The 24,073-nt window shown below is 39.4% G+C and overlaps 1 protein-coding gene across 1 annotated transcript in view; it reads right to left on the reverse strand.

Annotated features, from left to right (window-relative positions):
* KLHL1 (kelch like family member 1) overlaps window positions 1–24,073 on the reverse strand; it is a 683,807-nt gene that overhangs the window by 153,170 nt on the left and 506,564 nt on the right. Inside the window, exon 9 of the mRNA XM_030202420.1 lies at window positions 7,531–7,743. Coding sequence (XP_030058280.1) covers window positions 7,531–7,743 — 213 coding nt within the window. The remainder of the gene's footprint in view (window positions 1–7,530; window positions 7,744–24,073) is intronic.

Genomic DNA, 24,073 nt, shown 5'->3' on the forward strand with positions numbered 1-24,073 from the left:
TTTACATGCACAAATCGCTAAGCGTATAATGTAATGCAGAGTGCCTAAATTGTATTGCATGCAGACAAAAAGGGGCATGGTTATGGGTGTAGAAATCGGCATTTCATGGGCGTTCTAAAATTTATATTCATAGTTATAGAATATGGTTCAGTGCCCCTAAATCTATATGCTGAGATTTACGGCATGTTTTCATTGGTGTAAATGGATGCATGTAGTTTTAGGCAATGGAATATCAAGTAAGTGTATTCTATATATACCGTGCCTAAATCTAGGCACCGTGTATAGAATACGATTAGGTGAAAATGTTTTCAGTGAGGATTTTTTAGGCACCATATATAGAATCTCCTCCATGGTGTCTAAAATTGTACACACAACTTAATTGAGCAACGAACCCTTAACAAGCAATGATTGGATGCTAACAACCAATTATCGCAGTTAATTGGCTCCAATCAAGATTTGCTGCAGAGTCATAGTTAGGGGATACAAGGGGAGCGGCTACTCTCTCAGACGGATTTTAAGCAAAATGGCGCCCTATGTGGATCAACCTTTCAGCTTCTCACTGACACATATTTTACCTAAGATTTGCTCCCTCAAATACCCTTGGATACGCTTTTGTGGGCGCATCTGGCTGCGTGCTATTCTATAGGGCTCAGCGCCTAACTTTTATAGCATGGATCTGAAAAGGAGGCATGACTAGGGGAGTTGGGGATGTTACAAAAAGTTATGTTTGAATTTATAGAATATGGGCTGAGCATGCCCAAGTTAGGAGCCAGCATTTATGCCTAAAAGTCCTGCGCCTAAATGTTCAGCATGGAATTGGCACAAAGCAAGATTCTATAAAGGGCATACACCCTTTAGAGAACTGCACTTAGTGCCAATGTTTTTGGGTGCTGAATTTTGAGCTCCATTTACTAAATCAATTCCACAATTTGTAAAATATACATATACACACATGCTTTATGTGTTAATATTTACACCTGCTACTGAGCAAGTGTTTGTGTACACATCTTCATTTGAGCAGCAATTTTTACCAGTTTGTCCCTAGTATGTTATAACGATAAAGCATGCCTATACACCTTTATAAAATATGCTAAAAATAGGCACCTACATGGCCTTCACACATAAGTGACATGTTATAATATTATCTTCCACGTGTGCTTTAATTTTTGGACAGTTTCTTTCTAGCCTAAATTAAAACACCTAGCTATAGTATAGGCTAGATTCTATTTATGTGGCTGGATTCTATATATGGCAACTAAAATCTAGGTGCATTCTATTTAAGCACCTAGCAGTATTCTATAAGCTGTGTCTACATTCAGACACGGTTTATAGAATAGCGCATAGGCTAGGTGGATGTGCCTACATTTAGGCACAGCCATTTACATCAGTGAAAAGCTGATGTAAATGCCTGAGCTTAAATCAGGTGTGCTCCCCTGAATTTTATAATCACATGCATAGATTTAATTGATGGCCCCAACATGCCCAGCATTGCTACTACGCATGCTGGAATTTACGCATGCCTCTTTTAGCATATACCTAAAAAGATGCATGTGTAAATTCCAATTATTGCCAATTAGTGTGTAATTGGTCATTATCAGCCAATTAGCAACACTATTTGACTTGTTAACTAATTGAGGAGCATGCATATATTGGCCAAATGCACAATTTAACATGCATTACACAGTGTACCATATATAGGGGCCCTTATACTAAGGTGAGTAGGCGCCTATGCACGTCCCAACACGTGCCGATTTGGAACTACTGCCTGGCTACCACATGCCCTGGGTGGCAATTCCATTTTTTATATGCATCCAATATGTGCGGCAGAATATATTTTTTATTTTCTACCATGTAGCGCTAACCAGGCGGTAATCGGCAATGTACGTGAGCTGACAATTACCGTCTAGTTAATGCATGAGACCTTACCTCTAAGTCAATGGGTGGTGGTAAGGTCTCAAATCCAAAATGGATGTGTGCCGATTTTTATTTTGCCGCACGTCCATTCTCGGCCAAAAAAGAGCCTTTTTTGCAGCTGCACTGAAAAATGGACCTGCGCACATCCAATACACAAGCCTAAAACAGTGCAGACCATTTTTCAGCACACCTTAGTAAAAGGACCACATAGAATCCAGGGGATGATGCATAAAAAAAATCAGTGCTGAAAAAACCCATGTAAGTGGTATTTTATAAGCCACATTAAAATTTGGCATAGTTTTTAGAAATTAATGCTTAAGTGGAGAGGTTTACGTAATTTTATGTGTGGCCATTTGCACCAACAAAAATGTGGTGCAAATGCTTGCACCTAAATTTACATGCAGAGCACCATTAGCCTACAATTACATAAGTAACTCAAAACCACACCTCTGAACTACCATGAAATGCCCAATAGCCTCTCATTTCCAAGCCCCTTTTTTGGACCGCATATGAATTTTAGGTGTGGATCCCATGCCTAACTTTATGCGGGTAAGTCCCAATTAAATCTAATTAGTGCCAATAATTGCTTGTTAAAAAGCCAATTATTGGCATTAATTGATTCATTATTCTATTACTTTGCACACACAATTTTGGTGACCTTTATAGAATTGGGAGTATATGGATAGCAGCTTAATATTACTGATACCCACACAGACTATTCATATGAAGGGCAATTCTATAACAGGGTGTCTCTCAGAAGCCTATTCTATACAGGAATGTTGGTACCTACTTTATGTTATTTGATAGTAGCCTAACTAGGGGTCTTTTTACTAAGGTGCACTGAAACATGGGCTGCGCTAGTGTAGGCGCGTGCTTTGGGGGTGCACAGATCCATTTTTCACCACGCCTGTACAAAAGGCCTTTTTAAAATTTTTGCCGAAAATGGATGTGCGTCAAAATAAAAATTGTCGCGTGTCCATTTTGGGTCTGAGACCTTACTGCAAGCCATTGACTTAGCAGTAAGGTCTCACATGGTAACTGTGTGGTAATCATCTACATGCGTAGAATGATGATTACTATCTGGTTTCCGCTGCACACAGGAAAATAAAAATTATTTTCCGTCACGCATTGCAGATGAGCGTAAAAAATGAAATTACCGCCCGGGCCTCACAGTAGTGGGCAGTAACTCCAAACTGATGTGTGTTGGGCGCGCGTAGGCACCTAAGCGGCTTACTAAAAGGCCCCTAGGTATATATGCTGATTAGTGCAGTTATCTGGGTCTTGCAGTGTCTCAGTAAGTGGAACCAACACTTCAGCCATCGTGCTGTGGCTTTCTTGAGGGTCTGCTGTGATGTCTGCAGTTCGTCTTTGTATATAATAGATTCTTAAACCTGACTGGCTGGGGTTTGAGGTGAGTTTCCTCAGGAAGGAATGACATTTGCTAATGCGCACTGTGTAGGCGCCATAGGAATATTTTGGTCACCTACACAGCGCGTGCTAACAAACGCTAGCACGCCTTAGTAAACAGGGCTCAAAATATGGAAAAAAGAATGGCATATTAAGAATAGAAAAGAGATCACAAACAAAACAAGGTCATTCAAGTCAAAATTCTTTCTTCTTCCCTAGGACAGCAAAACATGACCCCAGTGCGAGATTGCAAAAAAACAAAACAAAACAAAATAAAACCCAAAACCAAAATAACAAAACAAACAAAAAAAACCTTCTCTTAAATTGTCAAGTTTAGAGTTCATAAATCTCAAACAACAGAACATAAAGTGGGATCAGAATATCTATAAACCGGGCTGGGTGCACTTTAAATAATGTTGGGATGGAATAACTTCTTACAGAAGTGAAAGGATCCCGCATGCTTTTTCAATATGTTTCTGAAAATTACCCTATACATATGAAATATGTTTTGGGAGGGAGACCAAAAATTTACTGTGTTATTATTTTATACCCATATGGGGATGAATGATCCAAACCATTTTCTAATAGTTACAAGCATCAGTAGTCAATATTACTTGCATAAACTGGGCAATATTAGCCATAGCCAGGATATGACGGCAGCTTTAAAACTTAAAATGCATTTCTAACCTTTTTTTTGTTCCCTTTTCTTTAGTGAGATAATGTTATATTGATCATTTTCTGTAAGGAGATGTTTTTATGGTGCTCACTTTTAATTTTATACCTTGTGTGCTATTTAGAAATATTATATTCACAACTATGTTTATTAATATAAAAAGATAGAGGCTTTATTTGCAGGTAAAAAATATTTTCTTTTCCCTATCCTGTTTCTGCTTTATTTTCTTGATGGAATTCACTCCTATATAGCCCCTGGTTAGTATTGATAGAAAAAAGATGGATTTTTCTTTCTGGTTTACCTTCTGGTTCACCTTAGCCCATACTAATAGACAGAACGTATTTTGCCAGAGTCCTATTAAACTTTATAGCCTCTGGGTAGATGAACATGCATAACATAGTGACAAAGGTGCTGTAGCCTGTATAATATCTGCTAGTGAGACACTGAATGCTCTCCTATAAAACCCAGTGCAGTGTACAGAAGTTCCATGAAGCGTAATCTTTCTATTTCTACCTACCATATCTAGTTTGATATTAAAGCCCGGCCATTAAAATGGTGTTGGCTTTTGGAGCTTAAGCATTACCAGAGCTATAGCAGTATTTTATGGTAGCAGCTCACAAAGTAATGCTTCGTTTTAATGACTACTTTTAATCAAAATGTTTCTACCTTTTTAAGGTGGTACATTATACGAGATGGCACAGTGACTATTGTAACAGGGTGAATCTATTCATAAAGGCGGTTAATAAATCCCAATACATAAATAAATTAACAGGGATCCACAGTGTAATCAATGTCGACTGCTGTAGCTAGAAAACAAAAATGATAAATGCCACAATGAGAAAGAAGATATCACCTGAAATTTATGATCAGTTTTATAAGATAATCTAGCCAAGGTTAAGTCAAGGGCAATTGCCATTAAAGTGATGAAAATCATTCATATGACAATAAAGACAAAGCTAAAACGTTACTATTAAAATGGTTAACAGGGCATCACAAAGCAAAATGTTCACTCTGGGTTCTAACATTATGTAAATGTCCTCATTTAAGTAAATAAAATGGCTGGGTTTGATTCTTCCAGTTTGGCGAAGGAATAGAGGCTGAAATGTAGAGTTATTTATGTAGGCTACACATGTTTCTGCTTTGATTGAGCTCATGCCTTTGCAGTGATAGCTCACCCACTCCTCTCAACCAACCCTTCTATGCCGCCTCAGATCTGGTGCAAAGTTTCCCACATTGTGCGCACATCTAAAACTTTTTTATCTCTGCATGGTTGCACAATTGGTAAAGACGGCATTATCATTCATTTTAACATGGTGTGCAGTCATGGTTTCCGCTTCAGTTAACACCTGTGCTGGACCCTTTCTGCATTGCTCAGCCAGTATTTTTCACTTTAAATCCGGGGTTACCAGGTGGGTTGGCTTGCGGCAGTTTTCTGCATCAGCCCCACAGTTATTGCAGGCACATTTTGGTGTAACTGTGAGTGCACAAATGTTAGCTGTGCAATAACCAGGTTACACTAGTATTCTATAAAAGAATTTGGGAGCCCAAATGTTGTTATAGAACAAGCTCTCACTGTGGGTCATCAGGGCACCTAAATGGAGAGGCCCACTTATCGAATTTCCATTCTAATTCTAAGGACTGCAAAAACTATGCCCAGAACATACCCCTTTCAAATCTGTACATGCTGGATTCATATACATAAAAGAAGCACCTCTTCAAAAATCACTACTTATATGTATATTACATATACATAAGAACAGTTAAAAAGAAAAAACATAAGCATTGCCATACTGGGACAAACTGAAGGTTCATCAAGCCTAGTATCCTGTTTCCAATAGTGAACAATCCAGGTCACGAGCACCTGGCAAGGTCCCAGAACAGTAAAACAGATTTTATGCCGCTTATCCTAGAAATAAGCAGTGGATGTTTCCAAGTGCATCTTAATAATGGCTTATGGACGTGTCTTTTAGGGAAATTAACCAAATCTAACTACTTTCACCACAGCTAACTGCTAACTTTAATATCTAGGCCTCCTTTTACAAAGGCACACTTGCGGTTTTAGTGTATGCTAATCATTAGCGTGTGCTAAATGCTAGAGCCACCCATAGAAATATGTTTAGTGTATATTTATTTTTAGTGTGCATTTGCCTCCCATATGTGATATTTTCTATGAAAAATCTACCTGCCGAAAAAGCTGATGTAATACATCTGTACATTCATGTTCAAATTTGGTGCAAGGATCGTAGACTTTGTTCCAATATGGACAATATAAAAATTGCCCTCTAAAAGACTAGGCAGGCTACCTGAGTAAAATTGGAGGATCAATATTGCCCTCTCTTGTACTTGTGCGATATTTCATCATAAGTACTTCACCATGCTGCAAGGGCAAAACCCTCAAGGGACATGCAGGGATTTGCATAATGGCAAATCCATGGGTCTCAAAGTACCCATGAAGCTGCTAGTATTGGCATTTTCAAAGAGAATCTCTATGGGGAGTTTGACTTACAGGCCTATCAACCTATCATATATTATGAAAAATCCCCTCTTAGAGGGCAATATTTAAAGCAATTTCACGTGTATGAAGTGGCTGTCTGAAAATTTCTGCACCCTCAATGTGGCTGAAAGGAAACAGGATGAGAGTTGATATATTACCTTTCTGTGGTTACAATCAAAGCAGTTTATATACCTGTGGTGATGGAGGGTTAAGTGACTTGCTCAGAATCACAAGGAGCTCCAGTGGGAATCAAACCCAGCTCTCCCTGTTCTTAGATTGCTGCACTAACCATCAATCTACTCTTGAAAGTCCAATTGGTGTTCTTCAATACACAGACTTTTAGCTGCATTACTGCAGGTATTCCCAGACTGAGAGAAGAAAATGCATGAGCAGATGATATGTTCAGATCTATGCACACTGCAGAATTGTACCTACAAAAAAAGCAGGTGCAAGTGTCCTATTGTGCTCTCCCTTTATAAACTAGTGAAATAACTGTATCAGTATGGACAGTTGGACAATTGCACACCCTCCCCCATACTCATTCCAAGTGCCATTTCCAAGTAGATTTCAGACATCTAATTTCCATGTTGCTTTTTATTAATTTAGCCCATAGACTACAAATAATTTTGATTAAAAATGTGGTTCTCTCTCTTTTTTTTCCTATCAGCTAGGAGAAAGCTATTGCAAATCAGGAAAAATAATGTACAAAAATGCAATGATAATGCCCAAAGCAATATGAATGAAACCAATATTTACTGATAGAACAAAGTGGTGAATGAAGCACTATAAATAATGAAATGTTTAAGTGTAAAATTATAGCAGTTTTCTGTATAGAATGTTCTCTTTTTAATATTTCATGGACATAAATGCTCTGGTTTAGTTAGCACACCAATTTCTAAAGTTCATTAAATACATCTCTACATATGTATGAACATTTCCTATGTTCCTGTTTCTTCTTAATGTAATAAAGCTGTACCACTTTTGCTAATAATCACTATGAGTTATCCTATCAATCATAAACATTAGAGTACATATGTAATACCTTTCTACACAGTCCAAGAGCCGAGAACAGTGGTTAGATGCAGGAGCATCATGTCCTCCTACAACATATAGAAAGCCATCACATGTAGCCACTCCTACACCTCCTCTCCTTTTGCACATTGGAGCGCACACATTCCATTTGTTTGTATGGGGATCATAATATTCCATTGAGCTCAAACAGGAACTTCCATCACGGCCGCCGACTGCATATAACCTGAATAAAAGTCAGGAAAACAAAGAGGGTTACGGTTTTAAAATTGCATTAGCAATTCATTTCTGGATACCTTGACTCAAGTTTGACTTAAATCTAAAATAGAATTCTTTGATGGCCCCAACCTGCAAATCAGTCTCTAGATTTTCCCACATGTTCAAGCCAGGCTCTGTTTTCAAAAGCAGTATGGGGCCAATATTCAGGGCTGGTTAACCGGGTAGGAGAGGTTCCTACCTAGTTCACTAGCAGTGACTGGGTACCCCCACGATATTCAGCTGGACATAATTGAATAGCACCACTGAATACCTTGTTTAACTGATGAGTAGAGAGCTGCACTGGAATGGGGTTAGCAGGAATCTCACAGGGATCCCCTTCAGGTCTATGGGACTCTTGCAGGAATTCCTGCCAGCTCCTCGGAGATTCCACGGGCATGGACACAGGTTTTGTGGGGTTCCCGGGGAAGTGTAGCACCAGGCCAGTCTACCTATCCCTTCCTTGTGTTTTTAAGCTAGCTTAGCAATTATAATAGTACTAAAAAAATTAATGGATATGGTTAATAGCATTGAAATCCCCATAAGCACTGAGATGGGCTACTGTTGAGTTATTTGACCACAAGTCGGGTTATTTTAGTACAGGGAATGGGCAAGGATGGAGGAGATTAATTGTGGGGATGGACAAGGATGGAGGAGATTACTTGTGAGGATAAGCAAGGATGGAGGAGATTCCAGTGGTGACCAGTGGTGTAGCCATGGGGGGCCTTGGGGGCCTGGGCCCCCCAATTTGGATTTAGGCCCCCAAAATTTGCTGGTTTGGCTGGTGGGGGTCCCCAAGCCCTGCCAGCAGATGTTTGGTTTTAATGAAGTTGGGCATGTGTGAGCTTCATACATGATCAATTTTACTAAAATCAAGCATACACGCAAGAGCAGAAAAGCAGGGCAGGCAGCGCGGTGCTGATTATCGCTACAGAAAGGCTTCTGCTGGTGGGGCTGGGGGGGCTCTGTCAGTCAATGGTATATGGGGTTGCAGCAGGGGTGTAGAGCGGCAGGGCGATGGTGCAAAATGTGCCCCTCCACTTTGGATACACTCAAATGAGGACAAGGCATAGTGGAGAGATTGAATACATTCTTGAAAACATTCTTTGCTTCAGTCTGTATGGAAAAAGTTGTCAGACATATACCTGTACCGGAAATGGTTTTAAGGTTGATGATGTGGAGGAACTGAAAGAAATCTCAGTGAACCTGGAAGACATACTGAGCAAAATTGACAAGTTAAAGAGTGATAAGTCACATGGACTGGATGGCATACACCCCAGGGTACTGAAAGAACTCAAACATGAAATTGTTGCTCTGTTAGTGATCTGTAACCTGTGGTTAAAATCATCCATAGTACCTGAAGATTGGAGGGTGGACAATGTAGTGCCGATTTTTAAAAATGGGTTCTAGGACGATTTGGGAAATTACAGACCGGTAAGCCTGACGTCAGTGCCGAGTAAAACAGTGGAAACTATTATAAAGAATAAAATTACAGAACACATTAATAAACATGGTTTAAAGAGACAGAGTCAGCATGGGTTCAGCCAAGGGAAGTCTTGCTTCGCCAATTTGCTTCATGTCTTTTAAGGCATGAATAAACATGTGGCTAAAGGTGAGCCAGTTGATGTAGTGTATCTAGATTTTCAGAAAGCTTTTGATAAAGTTCCTCATGAAAGACTCCTGAGAAAATTCAAAAGTCGTGGGATAGGCAGCAATGTCCTTCTGTGGATTAGGAATAGGTTATTGGACAGAAAACAGAGGGTAGGGTTAAATGGCATTATTCTCAAAGGAGGAAGGTGAATAGTAGAATGCCACAGGAATCTGTACTGGGATCGGTGCCAGGGCCGGTCTTAGCAATTGTGGGGCCCTGTGCAGACCAGTTTGGTAGGGCCCCCCCGGCCCCATGCCTAGCCCTGCCAAGTCCTACCCAGTCCCGCCCCACCTAGTCTCGCCCCCTGATGACAAATAGTTTATATATTTTTAATTTTTTTTTTATTTATGATCTCTGGTGAGTCTCCTTTCCATAAACATGTTAAAACAACAAAAACTGAAACTGACTCGCTCATTGTCTCTCTGTCTCTATGAAACACGCACATTCACTATCTCTCTAAGAAGCACATTCACTTTCTCTGAAACTCTCCCTAAGAAACACACACAGACTGTCTTTCTGTCTCTGAGAAACACACACATTAAATATATCTCTGATTGTCTATGAGAAACACAAACACACATTCACTCTCTGTATCTCTGAGGAACACACACACTGGGAGTCTAAATAAAAGTGAACCAGAGAATTTATATAGACTATAGAGTATGGCTGCCAGTACTGTTATGGTAATTATTGATCAAATGGCTTAGAGTTACCATGGTGTCTATTAAAGTGTGCATCACTATCTACCTACCACAAACGTCTGGGCTGGGCAATGAGTTCCATTCCTGGCTCAGGTCTTTAATTCCCCAGGTTTATTTAAGAACCTAACCTAACCCAACCCAATACAATACACAAGATACAGGATACAGCATGCACTACAGGATCGAGGTTGCTAAGTCTAGGAGTTGAGTGATGCTACACAAAAATATCTAGTTTTCTTGGGGATGAACAGTGAAACAGAAAAAGTGCAATCAGCAAATAATAACAGATAACTGATATATGAATCAATTATAATACTATCTAAACATTTGTTTACTTCTAAAAAGTACCTGGGAAGATTAAGATATATAACTGTTCACGGAGCCTCAGCAAAGAGATCCTACTGGGGGAAAAGCCAGTACAATCCAAATGAAATTGAGCTCCTGGGCTAATCAAAGCCCAGAACAACAAGTAAAAAAAAAAAAAACAACTTGTCACATCACTGCAGGTATTTCTCTGTAACAGCTTTAAACATAAACATGCACTATCTTTTGGCCAAACTAGAGAAATAAAAGAATTAAGGCAGTTTTACATGCTTAAAAAACCCACTGTTCTGTCACAGGTGGCGACTGACTATTCATTCACTCTGCAACTGGACTAGCTTTCTGTATACCCTGTAACTTAGTCCAGTTCCTCATAGCTTATCCAACTGTACATATAATTTGTCTTCAGTTTAGCCACCCATGAATTTCTCCCAATGACACTTGTCCCTGCCTACTGTATATATATCAACTGCACTTGCCCCTTTGGCTACATAAGCTATTTGAATGTTTTAATGTGTGCCTATTAAGGTGTTTCATTTGCATTGAGCTGGCATCATGAGTCTCATATCTATGTTATATGAGTGTTCATATGTGTTAGGTGAGAGTCTGATATGTACAGACGGGGAGAGGGATCTTGGGGTGATAGTATCTGAGGATCTGAAGGCGACGAAACAGTGTGACAAGGCGGTGGCCGTAGCTAGAAGGTTGCTAGTCTGTATAGAGAGAGGTGTGACCAGCAGAAGAAAAGAGGTTTTAATGCCCCTGTATAAGTCGTTGGTGAGGCCCCACCTGGAGTACTGTGTTCAGCTTTGGAGGCCGTCTCTTGCTAAGGATGTAAAAAGAATTGAAGTGGTGCAAAGAAAAGCTACGAGAATGGTATGGGTTTTGCCTTACAAGACGTATGAGGAGAGACTTGCTGACCTGAACATGTATTCCCTGGAGGAAAGGAGAAACAGGGGTGATATGATACAGACGTTCAAATATTTGAAAGGTATTAATCCGCAAATCAACCTTTCCGTAGATGGGAAGGCGGTATAACTAGATAACATGAAATGAGATTGAGGGGGGCAGACTCAAGAAAAATGTCAGGAAGTATTTTTTCACAGAGAGAGTGGTGGATACTTGGAATGCCCTCCCGCGGGAGGTGGTGGAAATGAAAACGGTAACGGAATTCAATAATGAGTGGGATAAACATAAAGGAATTCTGTTCAGAAGGAATGGATCCTCAGAAGCTTAGCGGAGATTGGGTGGCAGAGCCGGTGAGGGGAGGCGGGGCTAGTGGTTGGGAGGCGGGGCTAGTGCTGGGCAGACTTCTACGGTCTGTGCCCTGAAATGGCAGATACAAATCAAGGTCAGATATACACATAAAGTAGCACATATGAGTGTATCTTGTTGGGCAGACTGGATGGACCGTACAGGTCTTTCTCTGCCGTCATCTACTATGTTACTGATGTCATAAGTAACCTATGGAACTTTGGAAGCCTAAGTGCTTTGAAAATATGCTTCTATGTTACTATGTTCCATGCTGCCAGTAATAGTATATTTCAAATTCTGCTGACATTTAGTCATATTTCTGTTATATTACTGTTTCACAGTGCTGTTAAATATTTGCATTTCTGACACTATATCATGTTAGAACTATTACTAGGATTCACTTTACCATTTCCAAGTCTACTGCATTGATTTTATTTATGCTTATATTTGATCATTTTACTATTGTTATGCTGTTAACAAAATTATACATTTTCCCCAAATTCTACAAAAGTTGCTAAAAATTGCACATGGAAATTGGGTGTGGGACTAATTTGTGCACACAATGTAATTGAATAAAGAACCAATTAGCACAAATAATTGGCTTAATAAGCAATTATTGATGCTAATTGGATTTAATTCAAATTTGCAGGTGTAAATTTAGGCACAGGTGGGTCCAATGCGGGTACAGCCATGGAAGGATCATGGGCAGATCAGGGGTGTTCCCAAAATTTATGCATTTTGTTATAGAATAATGGGGATTCACGTATAATTTAGGCATGGGGATTTATACCAAGGTTTTGTTGGTGTAAATGGTCATGCCTAAATGTAGTTGCGGTTCATGACACTAAGTGCTATTCTATAAACGGTGACTAACTTTAAGCACCAATTATAGAACAGAACCAATTTTTTAGATCCAATTTTTTAGATGCCGTTTATAGAATTTAGTCCTATATGTCATGCTGTACCTGCTGTAGACCAGATTGGGTAAATCTCTTCATAAAGGAGATTATTAAATCCCAATAAAAATTAATTAAATTTAATTTAATTATGAATGAAAAGAGAAATTTACAAGACCTAACTTTGGGGGTCCTTTTAGTAGGGTGCGCTAAAGAATGGCCTGTGCTGGTGTAGATGCATGTATTGGATGCACGCAGGTCCATTTTTCAGTGCACCTGCAAAAAGGCCTTTTTCTTGGGCAAAAATGGACGTGCGGCAAAATAAAAAATGGCGCTTCCATTTTGGGCCTGAGACCTTACCACCATCCATTTACTTAGCAGTAAAGTCTCACATGTTAACCAGGCAGTAATGGTCTATGCATGTAGAATGACAATTATCGCCTGGTTTCTACCATGACGCACATAGCAGACGCGCATAAAAATCAAATTTACTGCCCCGGCCACACAGTAGCCAGGTGGTAACTCCAAATTGATGCGCATTGGGTGCGCTTGGGTGCCCACGCGGCTTAGTAAAAGGGTCTATTTATAAATTATGTTATCTCTGGAAAAGGGATATGACCTGATTTCACTGACTTGTACAATTCAATCCAAATAGCAATAAAAATACATCATCGAGAAATCTATGTGTATGTAAAAATGGCGCTATATGTAAAAAAATAATATTAAATCCATAGAAATGCAGGGCTTATAAGATAAGAAGGCACTGTGGGTCAATCTGGAAAGAGGGACTGGAATATCTATCTATTTATACTGGTATGATATACTGATCTCTCTCAAAGGCAGAATAAATAGTCAAGAGAGTTAGCTGAAGAAATTCACAATATTACTGTGAAAGGGAAAATGCTATTGATAAGTGAATTCAGTTTGCTAGATGTTGACTGGAACATCCTTGTTGTAGTATCTTTTAGAAGTAGATCCTGAATTCTCTATAGGGAGAACTGTTCCTGCAACTAGTACATAGAACTTACATGGGAAAGGGTGGACCTTTAAATCCTGAATGGTTATTAAAACACGTGGAGGTGCATTTTCGATATGACGTCTTAATCCATTTTGGACATTTTGCTGAAAACGTCCAAAAATCAGTAGCGAAAACAGAAATTTTCTAACCATAAAAGCATATATCTTTCTGTTTTGAAAATAGCCATTTCCTAGACATTTGGGGGGAGATTCTATATATGGTGCCTGGAAAATCCACACAGAACTCATTCTCGCCTAAGCATATTCTATAAGATTTAGGCGTGGTGTATAGAATATGCTTAGTTAATATCCTAATGCCTAAAACTATGTGCATCCATTTACACCAATGAAAACTTGGGGTAAATTTCTGCTCCTGGATTTATGTGGACTGGACCATATTTTATAACAGCGTGCATAAATTTGGGAATGCCCATGAAATGCCCATTTCCGCGCATATTCTGATTTAGACGTTCTATCAAAAATGCCCCTCCATGTCATGATTGAAACAGGTCTAGACCAAAATATCTAACTTTTAGCCCTGGACATTTTGGCTTTATTCCATTATGGTAGAAAAATGTCCAAGTTTTTGGAATGTGCTGCTTTTTGGACATTTTTCTCTTTCAAAAATGAGCCCCTTAATATATCACTTAGCTAAACAGTAAGTTATCATCTGGCAACTATTGATCAGATGGTATATTTCAGTATTAAGACACAGGTAGAGATGTTCATTCAAAAGCAATTTGACTTCAGGAAAATAAACATTGTTAAAATGGGTGAATACCATAAAGAGACATTAACAGAATGGGAACATTGCGGGGAAGCAGAAAAGCAGCAGGTAAAAATGAAAAAAAGAGATATTTTCAGAGCTATGAAACTTTTGGGGCCCTGTTTACAAAGGCACACTAGCATTTTTAGTATGCTGTAAAAATCAGCACATGCTAACCGTGTAAATGCCCATGGGAATATTATAGGTATCTACATGGTTAGCGCACGCTAATTTTTAGTGCATGCTAAAAACGCTATCGCGCCTTTGTAAACAGGGCCCTTTGTTAGGAAGATAAATTAAAGTAATAGGAAAAAGAGGTTGCTAAAGTAGCTAAAAAGGTAAGAAAAAGAGGTTAACCAATACAGTAAAGTGGGGGGGGGGGGGGGGCATTTTTTTAAAGATATGTTAATTACAGGAGGAAATGCAAGAATAGCATTATGAGAATAATGAAGGGGAGGAATATGGAGAGGCTGATAAGAATAAAGTGTAATTGCTTAACGAATATTTATTTTCTGTGTTCACAGATGAAGTTAGAACCTCAGAAAAGAAACATATACAGGAATGGAAGTGAGTTAGACCTCAAAAACTTTCAGAAGACTGTGTTTGGGGGACGTCAGCTAAACTAAATCTAGACAAAGTGATGGGTCTGGATGGGATAAAGGCGAGACTACTTAGGGAGGATTCTGGCAGTTCAGCAGCTTCTTTAGAGTCAGAGTGATCCCGGAGGACTGGAGATGGATGGATGTGATTCCACACCACAAAAGCAACTATAGGCTTTTAGTTTGGCCTCTAAGTTGAGTGAATTAATGAAAACACTGCTAAAACAGAGGATAGTACAGTGTCTGTAACCCAATGGATTACAAGACACAAGGCAGCATTGCTTTACTAGAGGAAGGTCATGCCAGATGAATCTGATCAGTTTCTTAAATTGGGTGACTAGAGAGTTGGGCGAGGGGAAAATGCTAGATGTGATGTACTTAGATTTCAGTGAGGTCATTGACATACTTCTGAATCAGTAACTTATAAAATAAATAGAAAGCCCCAAATTGATTGAAGTTAGAAACTCGTTGAGTGAGAAGCAACAAAGGGTAATAGTAAATGGAGCTCACTTTGAAGATAGGGCCATTTCCAGTCATATACCACAGGGGTTGGTCCTTGGTCTCATTCTTTTTAACGTTTTTTTAAACAATATTGGCAGAGGGCTGTTGGGAAAGGTTTGCCTTTTTTGTGGATATCAAAATCTGTAACAGAGTAGACTCCTTACTAAGCAGAGGTCAGTTTGACATCTCCTCAGCATTTGACTTGGTTGTTCATGATCTTTTGTTGTATAGGTTGAGTGAGATAGGTATCAGTGGATTTGTACTATTTATTTATTTATAGCATTTATATCCCACATTTTCCCACCCAAGGGCAGGCCCAATGTGGCTTACAGAAATTTACAAAAGTCATACATCAATTCTACAACAAACAGTTAATGGCATTGTAGTGAAAGAGGCTAGAGAGTAATAGCAGAGGTGGGGAAATGCGGAAAGAGAAATTGAATTCAAGAGGCAGCGGTGCAGGGCGGGTCAGGAGCATAAGCTTTTCCGAATAAGAAGGTCTTAAGGTATTTTTTTGAAGGTCGGATGATCAGGGGTAATTTTCACAAATTTAGGTAGACCAATCCACAGTTGTGTGCTAATATAAGAAAAGGTGGAGGCGTAGGTGGTTTTATACTTGAGGCCTCTGTAGATTGGGTAATGCAGATTTAAGTACAAGTGAGCTGATCTGTGAGAGTTTCGAGGTGGTAAGCTGACAAGGGTGTCCATATACGCAGGGGCTTCACCATAGAGAATTTTATGCACCAGAGCGCAAATTTTAAATGCTATCCTGGTCTAAGGGATTTTTGACTAATCAAAGTTATAGGGTGAAGAGAGGTGATAATATTTCTATGAGCTGGAAGTCAGGTTGTGGTATTCCCAAGGGTTCATCTTTGTCCCCTTCTTTGTTTAATGTTTTCCTTCATCCTTAGGTAAAGTACTGGAACAATTAAAAATTCCATTAGAATAAATAAAGTAATATCTGATTGAGCTAATGTACTTCATATTAAATCTTTTTATAGTATTCATTATTTAATGCTTTTGCATTTTCCGTCTGTTAGACAATTGAAATATAGGCCCATATTTAATTTTCCCTTTTAGTATCAATTGATGGTAACTTGGAATTCTCTACTCTTGGGAATTCGCACAAATTCTAACCATTTAATATTTCAAAAAACTCTAAAAACTTGGTTATTTGAAAAATTTTTTCACCTAGTTAAACGATTTCAATTATTGTGCAATATGTAATTCCTGACTTTTGTTTGTTCAGACTCTTGATACTGTAAGCCATATTGAACTACTCAGGTATATATGGGCTAGAAGCGATGCATAACATAACATAACCCTGGAATTTGTGGTTAGCATAAGAATAGTTCTAGAAAAACTTAAAGAGTAATGCTTCAAAATGCAGAGTTATGCATTTGGGTTTCAAAATAAGGAAATGGTACAATATAGGTGGTTAGGTGGTGAACTATGATGTAACAAAAATAACCCCCCTCTTTACTAAAGCTTAGCTTGAATTATCTGCAGCAGGGCCCATAGGAACAAAATGGGCCCTGCAGCAGATAACTCAAGCTAAGTTTTAGTAAACAACCCCCTAAGAGGTTTAAACAACCCCCTAAGAGGTTGGGGATAATCATATCTAATCTTAAGGCGGTCAAACAGGTAGAAAAGCCAAACGAATATATAAAGAAAGAAATGGCTAATCGGAAAAAGAGGTGACAGTGCATTTTTATAAGTCTCTGGTGAGATCTCATTTGGAACCTAATTGAGACAACACTTTTAAAAGGACGAAAACAGGGTGGAGTCAGTCCAGAGGGTACTACTAAAAGGTTAGTGGCCTTTGTCATGGATCCAATTTGATTACTGTATTTCATGGTGGGAAGGACCCTACTTAGTGTGGTAGCCAGGATTCTGGCGTAGGCTTTGCAGTCTACATTAATGAGTGAAATGGGCCTATAGTTTGATCATGAGCAGGGTCTTTGTTGCATATTTTCCAACATGACAATCTCTGCATCAGTAAAGGATTCAATTGAGGTTCCTGTCTGAAGGAAGCTATCATAAAGTTGTTTAAGCTTAGGAGCTAGAAAATCTCTTAAAGAATGGTAATACTCTACAGAGAGGCCATCTAGATCGGGTGTCTTTGCAATTGAGATATCTTTGATAGATTGGAGAATTTCATCAGTTGCAATTTCCTTTTCTAGAGACTCTCCAGCTGCTGAAGTTAAAACTGGATGTTCTAACCTAGACAGAAAATGAGTCAGTAGTTGGATTAATTTCAGTTGAGTATAACCTTATATATAACTCTGGTATTTCAGAGTATGTAGTCACTATAGATCCAGTTGAAGAATTGAGACGTTTAACAGTAATATCTAATGCATTTTGTTTTCAAAGATTGTGCCAAAATGTGCCCATATTTATTTTATTTTCCCTACAGTACCAGACTTTTGGAGAAATAAGGACTGACAACTTCCTAGCAAAGCAATGTTGATGCAATTTAAGTTGATGTAATGGTTTTCTAGCTGTTTTATTTCAGTTTAATATTCAGCAATGCTTTTTCTGCTTCCCTGTTCAATAGTTTATTATTACTCCACATGCCTATAATTTAGATGGGAGTACTTATGCCAGCCATACAGCTGGTGTAAATGCTGAAATGTAAATGATGGAGATACACACTCCACCCAGAAGCCTCCTATTTGTATGCCCATCTGTCAAATAAGCATTATGTAAGATATCTGCAGGTGGAACTTTCTCTTTAATGCATGTATGTCCACACATAAATGTGTACATGCCATTATGGAATTAGCCCTTAATGCAGAAATTATAGTGTGTTACCTGCTAAAATGCTGCACTAAATGCACTTGTTAATTGCCATTTTACCAGCTAATGCAATGTGATGGATAACCTTTTGATTCATTGATAGAGGAATAAGTGTATAAGGAATTCCCAAAGGGTAAAAAATTCTTACAGTTCTGTGATGTTTAAATGATTATTTTACAAAATTATAGAGTTATTATAGAGTTATTAAAAATGCATAAAGTGTTAATATGTAATCCAGGGATAAGAAATTTTTAACATTAGAAAATCTATTGTAATATCATTAAAAAATAATACAAACTGAGCTTCTTCCTTTATGCCTACTTTCAAGACATGAAATGATGGTGAGTTCCTCTAACTCAGGTACACTGTATAAAAGTGATCTGTCGGGGGGTGAGGGGGAGGGAGAGGAATCTCTAGTGTCCTAGCAAAAAAGCTAATATTTCTTAATCTTGAAGAATATAACCCTCAGCCATCAGACTAGGATACTGATTGGTTAGTTGTGTTGGCCTATCAGGGCGGGGAAGGAGTATGGTGGGAGGACAGTGCTTCCTAAGGCTTAGTCCGGGGTGATGGCTCTTCCACCTGACTGAGGTGATGATTTGGGGGAGGGGGTTGTCACGGCAGAATTTTGGAACTAAGCCCCTTCAGCTATTGGCATAGGGCAGTTGTATACTGTACGGGATGGCATTGCCTTCCAGTGCTACTGTTGGTATGCTGTGTGAAGTGAAGAGCCATTGAGCTCTGTTTATTAGAAAAACCTGTCACCACAGGAGTGTTTGTGGAAATGGCATACTAATAGTTAATCATTACAGACAGATTGACACGACCTAGTTTGTGGCAGTACAGATTGAAAAGAACTGCCTTGTAGGTTCTGAGGAAATGTGATATCTAATGCAGGGGATGCTTGTTTTAAATTTTTGTAATGAATTTGTAAAGTTGCGGCACTGTTTCTGCTACAGTTGTAGGGTATTTTATTTCTGGATAGGAACGAAGTAGGGTATGGATGCCCTGCCCATGTTGTAACATGTATATTTCTTATCTGGCTGCCAGGAATAGAATCCTCGTTAAGAAAAGCAATCTATATTTTTCTTGAGATTTCTTTCTGAATCTATTTCAGTTGAAACAGAGTAAAACAAATATGGCATGATGTAACTCTCATGACTTTCTGGAGGTAAAGAAATTAAAAATAACCTGGTCAATATTTAAACAGTACAGCTGGAGTTTAAACAAATATGTGAATATTCAGCTCTCTCCAATGTATGGACAGAGTAACAGAATATCCAGGTATTGTGCTGACCACTGCCACTATCAAGATGATGTCTATATGCAACACTTTTATCTGTATAATAATCCAGACAACTTAGGATAGCACTATCCCAAGTTATCTGAATAGTTAACTTGGATGCTGGCACTGAATATTGCTGGTCTCCGAATAACCCCTGGCTCTGCCCAGGCTCCACCCCTGAACTGCCCCAACACAATCTAGAGCACTGGGACTGTCTACAATTATTTGAGGTGATATTATCTGGATAATGCCTCTGGAAATCCATTGATGACCCTGGCCAGTGGCAGTTATCTGGACTGCAGGTTTTGCTACTCAAGATAACTCTTTAAAGGGCCCTTTTACTAAGCCGCGTGCCAAATTGGCGTTACCACCAGGTTACCATGTGGCCCTTGTGGTAATTTCAATTTTGGCGTGCATCCGCTACATGCATCAGAAAATATTTTTTATTTTCTGACGCACGGCAGCTACACACGTCAAGTGGAACTTGATGCACATAGACCATTACCACTCAGTTACCATGTGAGATCTTACCACTAGATCAATGGCTTGCGCTAGGGTCTCAGACCCAAAATGGACACGCAGTAATTTTCATTTTGCTGCACGTCCATTTTCAGCAAAAATGTAAAAAAGGCATTTTTGTAGGTGCGCTAAAAAATAATTCTGCGTGCGCCCAAAAGATGCATCTACACTACCACAAGCCATTTTTCAGCACACGTTAGTAAAAAGACCCCTAAGTCTTTCCTCTGCTATGAAGTAAAGAGAAGACGAGGACAAACATATGGTGCATCACATTTATGCTTTGAACTGGAGTAAATATATGTAAATAGAAGCCCTGAGGGAACTGAATAAAAGACCTTTATTAGAGGATTTGAGAGCTAGGTTTAGTCAACAATAAGCCGAAAGTTGAAGGTAAATATAGATTATTACTTTCTTTTCTTGCTGACCTTTTTCAGTAAATATTATCTATGTATACAAAAGAAAGAAAAACGTAGAATGTGAATTTTCTGGAATAAGTAAATTGGTAACAGTTATTGCCAGAAAATACGGTCAGTGCTAGTAAGATAGCTGAGCTTAATGAAAGGTTTGGGCACATTTCTGGAGAACAGGTTCATTAGCAATCGTAGGTCAGATATACTTAAATGTGTCCACCTCTTCTCAAAGTCAACAAGAGGGAATTTACTTTCTAGTTAGAATCTGCTGGTTAAGTCCAAGTGATCCAAATAGGCCACAGTCAAAGAATGGATGAAGGACTCAGTGAACCATTACTACTACTATTACTACTTAACATTTCTAGAGCGCTACTAGGGTTACGCAGCGCTGTACAAATTAACGAATAAGGACGGTCCCTGCTCAGAAGAGCTTACAATCTAAAGGATGAAATGTCAAGTTGGGGTATATGAGATTTCCTGAGAAGAGATGTAGTGATTAGGTGCCGAAGGCGACATTGAAGAGGTGGGCTTTGAGCAATGATTTGAAGATGGGTAGGGAGGGGGCCCGGCATATGGGCTCAGGGAGTTTGTTCCAAGCATGGGGAGAGGCGAGGCAGAAGGGGCGAAGCCTAGAGTTGGCGGTGGTGGAGAAGGGTACTGAAAGGAGGGATTTGTCTTGAGAGCGGAGGTTACGGGTAGGGACGTAAGGGGAAATGAGGGTAGAGAGGTAAGGAGGGGCTGCAGATCGAGTGCATTTGTAGGTGAGTAGGAGAAGCTTGAACTGTATTCGGTATCTGATCGGAAGCCAGTGAAGTGACTTGAGGAGAGGGGTGATATGAACCATTGATCTGACCCAGTATGGCACTATTATATTTTTATGTTATGCTACACACAAGCCACATATTAAGGTTCCACAGGCATGAATTTCACCCCAAAATGGAAGCAAAGGGTTATATATGCCAAGCATCTAGAGGGACCTCATGTAACTCCCATGACGCTTATTTTCAGAATGAATTGGCCTTTGAGAAAGGATAACAGAGAAGGCATACAGTATGATTCTTATTCTATGAGCTATCTGAACTGTTCCCTGATGTTGGACATTGTATTGTTTGAAGATAAGTCTTTTTGGACTATTTTGGGACTATTTTGTGGTATTTAGTCTTAGTTTTGAGTCAGTTTTTTCTGAACATTTTATAGTGAGTTGGCACGCTTTTGAGCACATTTATATCATATTTGGAGCAGCATAGAGTGCAGTTCAGTGTTTATTATAGTGGAACACTGGGATGTAATTTAATGACAAGTGGTATTTCAGTGGGTGAGACCCTTGAGTGGCTCCTACAATTGATGTTCTCCATTTTGAGCACTGGTGAGGGCTTTAATCTTCTCTGATGATACTGAGGGTCCACTTCTTTCACTATTAATATTTTGGTGAAAGTTTTTTTCTGGACTCCCTCTGTAGATGCTGTGAAATTATATTGAAGAGCAGTTGAGTTATTTGATTAGTTGCTTTATAGCAGCCATGCTTAATGGCAAGGCATATGCCCAGTAGTTGAAGAGATTGCACATGAACAGCTGCAGGACCTCAGGAGGAGTCAGCAGACTTATATTACCTGCAGGATAGTTATAAGGCCAGAGGACAGTGAAAATCAAAGTGGTTAGGGGACTAGATTTGATGGCATTTCATCACATGACACTTCATCACCCTGGACATTTATTATATGACACTTCATCATGAATTCAAGCTAAATGTATTCAAATAATATATGAAAAAACTTGCAGCAAATGTGGGGCATGTTTGCACACATCCATACCTGTGCTTTTGCACCTATATATGAACCTCGCTAAAATTTCTTACACATACAATTTTCAACAAGGCTCATATTTAGGCACGGAAGAACAGTGTTTTCATCACCTGACACTTCATCATGTGCATAAAGCCTAAAGTATTGAAATTATATATGTAGAAAACTTGCATGGCAAAATTCAGCAAAAATATTTTCATTTAAAATAGCAAGTATGACATAATGTACAATGAATTTGCATGGAATAATTGCACCAAAGGAGATGAGTGCTTAAATAATGATCACATTATATCATCTCTGAAGGTTCCAGAGGTGATCCAGGAAATTATAGACCGGTGAGCCTGACATCAGTGCCAGGCAAAATGGTAGAGACCATTATAAAGAACAAAATTACAGAGCATATTCAAAAGCATCGACGTCAGTGCTGGGTTAAATGGTAGAGACCATTATAAAGAACAAAATTACAGAGCATATTCAAAAGCATGGATTAATGAAACAAAGCCAACATGGATTTAGTAAAGAGAAATCTTGCCTCACCAATCTATTACATTTCTTTGAAGGGGTGAACAAACGTGGATAAAGGTGACCCAGTTGATATTGTGTATCTGTATTTTCAAAAGGTAAGAAAGACTCCAGAGGAACTTGGAGAGTCATGGGCTAGGATGTAGTGTTCTACTGTGGATTAAAAACTGGTTAAAAGATAGAAAACAGATAGAAGGGGTAAATGGCAAGTATTTTCAATGGAGAAGGGTAGATAGTGGAGTCCTCAGAGGTCTGTGCTGGGACTGCTGCTTTTTAACATATTTATAAATGATCTAGAGATGGGAGTAACTAGTGAGGTAATTCAATTTTCTGATGACACGAGTTGTTCAAAGTTGTTAAATCACAAGGGGATTATGAAAAATTACAAGAGGACCTTAGGAGACTGGGCATCCAAATGGCAGATGATGTTTAGTGTGAGCAAGTTCAAAGTGATGCATGTGGGAAAGAGGAACTCGAACTATAGTTATTGTAATGCAAGGTTCCACATTAGGAGTCACTGACCAGGAAAGAGATCTAAGTGTCATCATTAATGATATGTTGAAACCCTCTGCTCAGTTTGTGGCGATGGCTAAGAAAGCAAATAGAATGTTAGGTATTATTAGGAAAAGAATGGAAAAATAAAAATGAGGACATTATAATGCCTTTGTATCACTCCATGGTGTGATTTCAAAATGACTGCTATGACTTTACATCACCAGGGACCCTAATGTCAGCTTGCTGGATCTATAATGGGGTGGAGGGTATGGAGATAGAGGCTAGTAGGGGGGATCAGGAGGGAGAGTAAGATCATGTGGTGGGCAGATCAAGAGGGTAGATAATCATGGGGAGAGTTGGGAGGGATCATGTAGGAAATTTGGGAATGGAAATACTCTTGTGCAAGTGTGTGTATATGTGTGTGTGTGTGTGTGGCAGGGGTGTATCTGGAATCCGGCGGTAGGGGGGGCCACAGCCAGAGAGGGGGGGCACATTTTTGCCTCCCTCCCCCCCCCCGCCGCCGCCGCCTCTCTCCACCCCCTCCCCGCCGTCAACCCTCCCCCGCTGCTTACTTTTGCTGGCGCCGAGGTCCGACCCGCAATCTCCGTTTTTCGTCTTCCTCCGTGGCCATGCTTCCAGGAAGTAACGCTGCAGTGCTGATTCGTTGAATCCAGTTCGACGTCTGACGTCAGACGCCGAACTGGATTCAACGAATCAGCACTGCAGCGTTACTTCCTGGAAGCATGGCCACGGAGGAAGACGA

The sequence above is a fragment of the Microcaecilia unicolor genome, chromosome 4 (assembly GCF_901765095.1).
Source record: "Microcaecilia unicolor chromosome 4, aMicUni1.1, whole genome shotgun sequence".
NCBI lineage: Eukaryota > Metazoa > Chordata > Amphibia > Gymnophiona > Siphonopidae > Microcaecilia > Microcaecilia unicolor.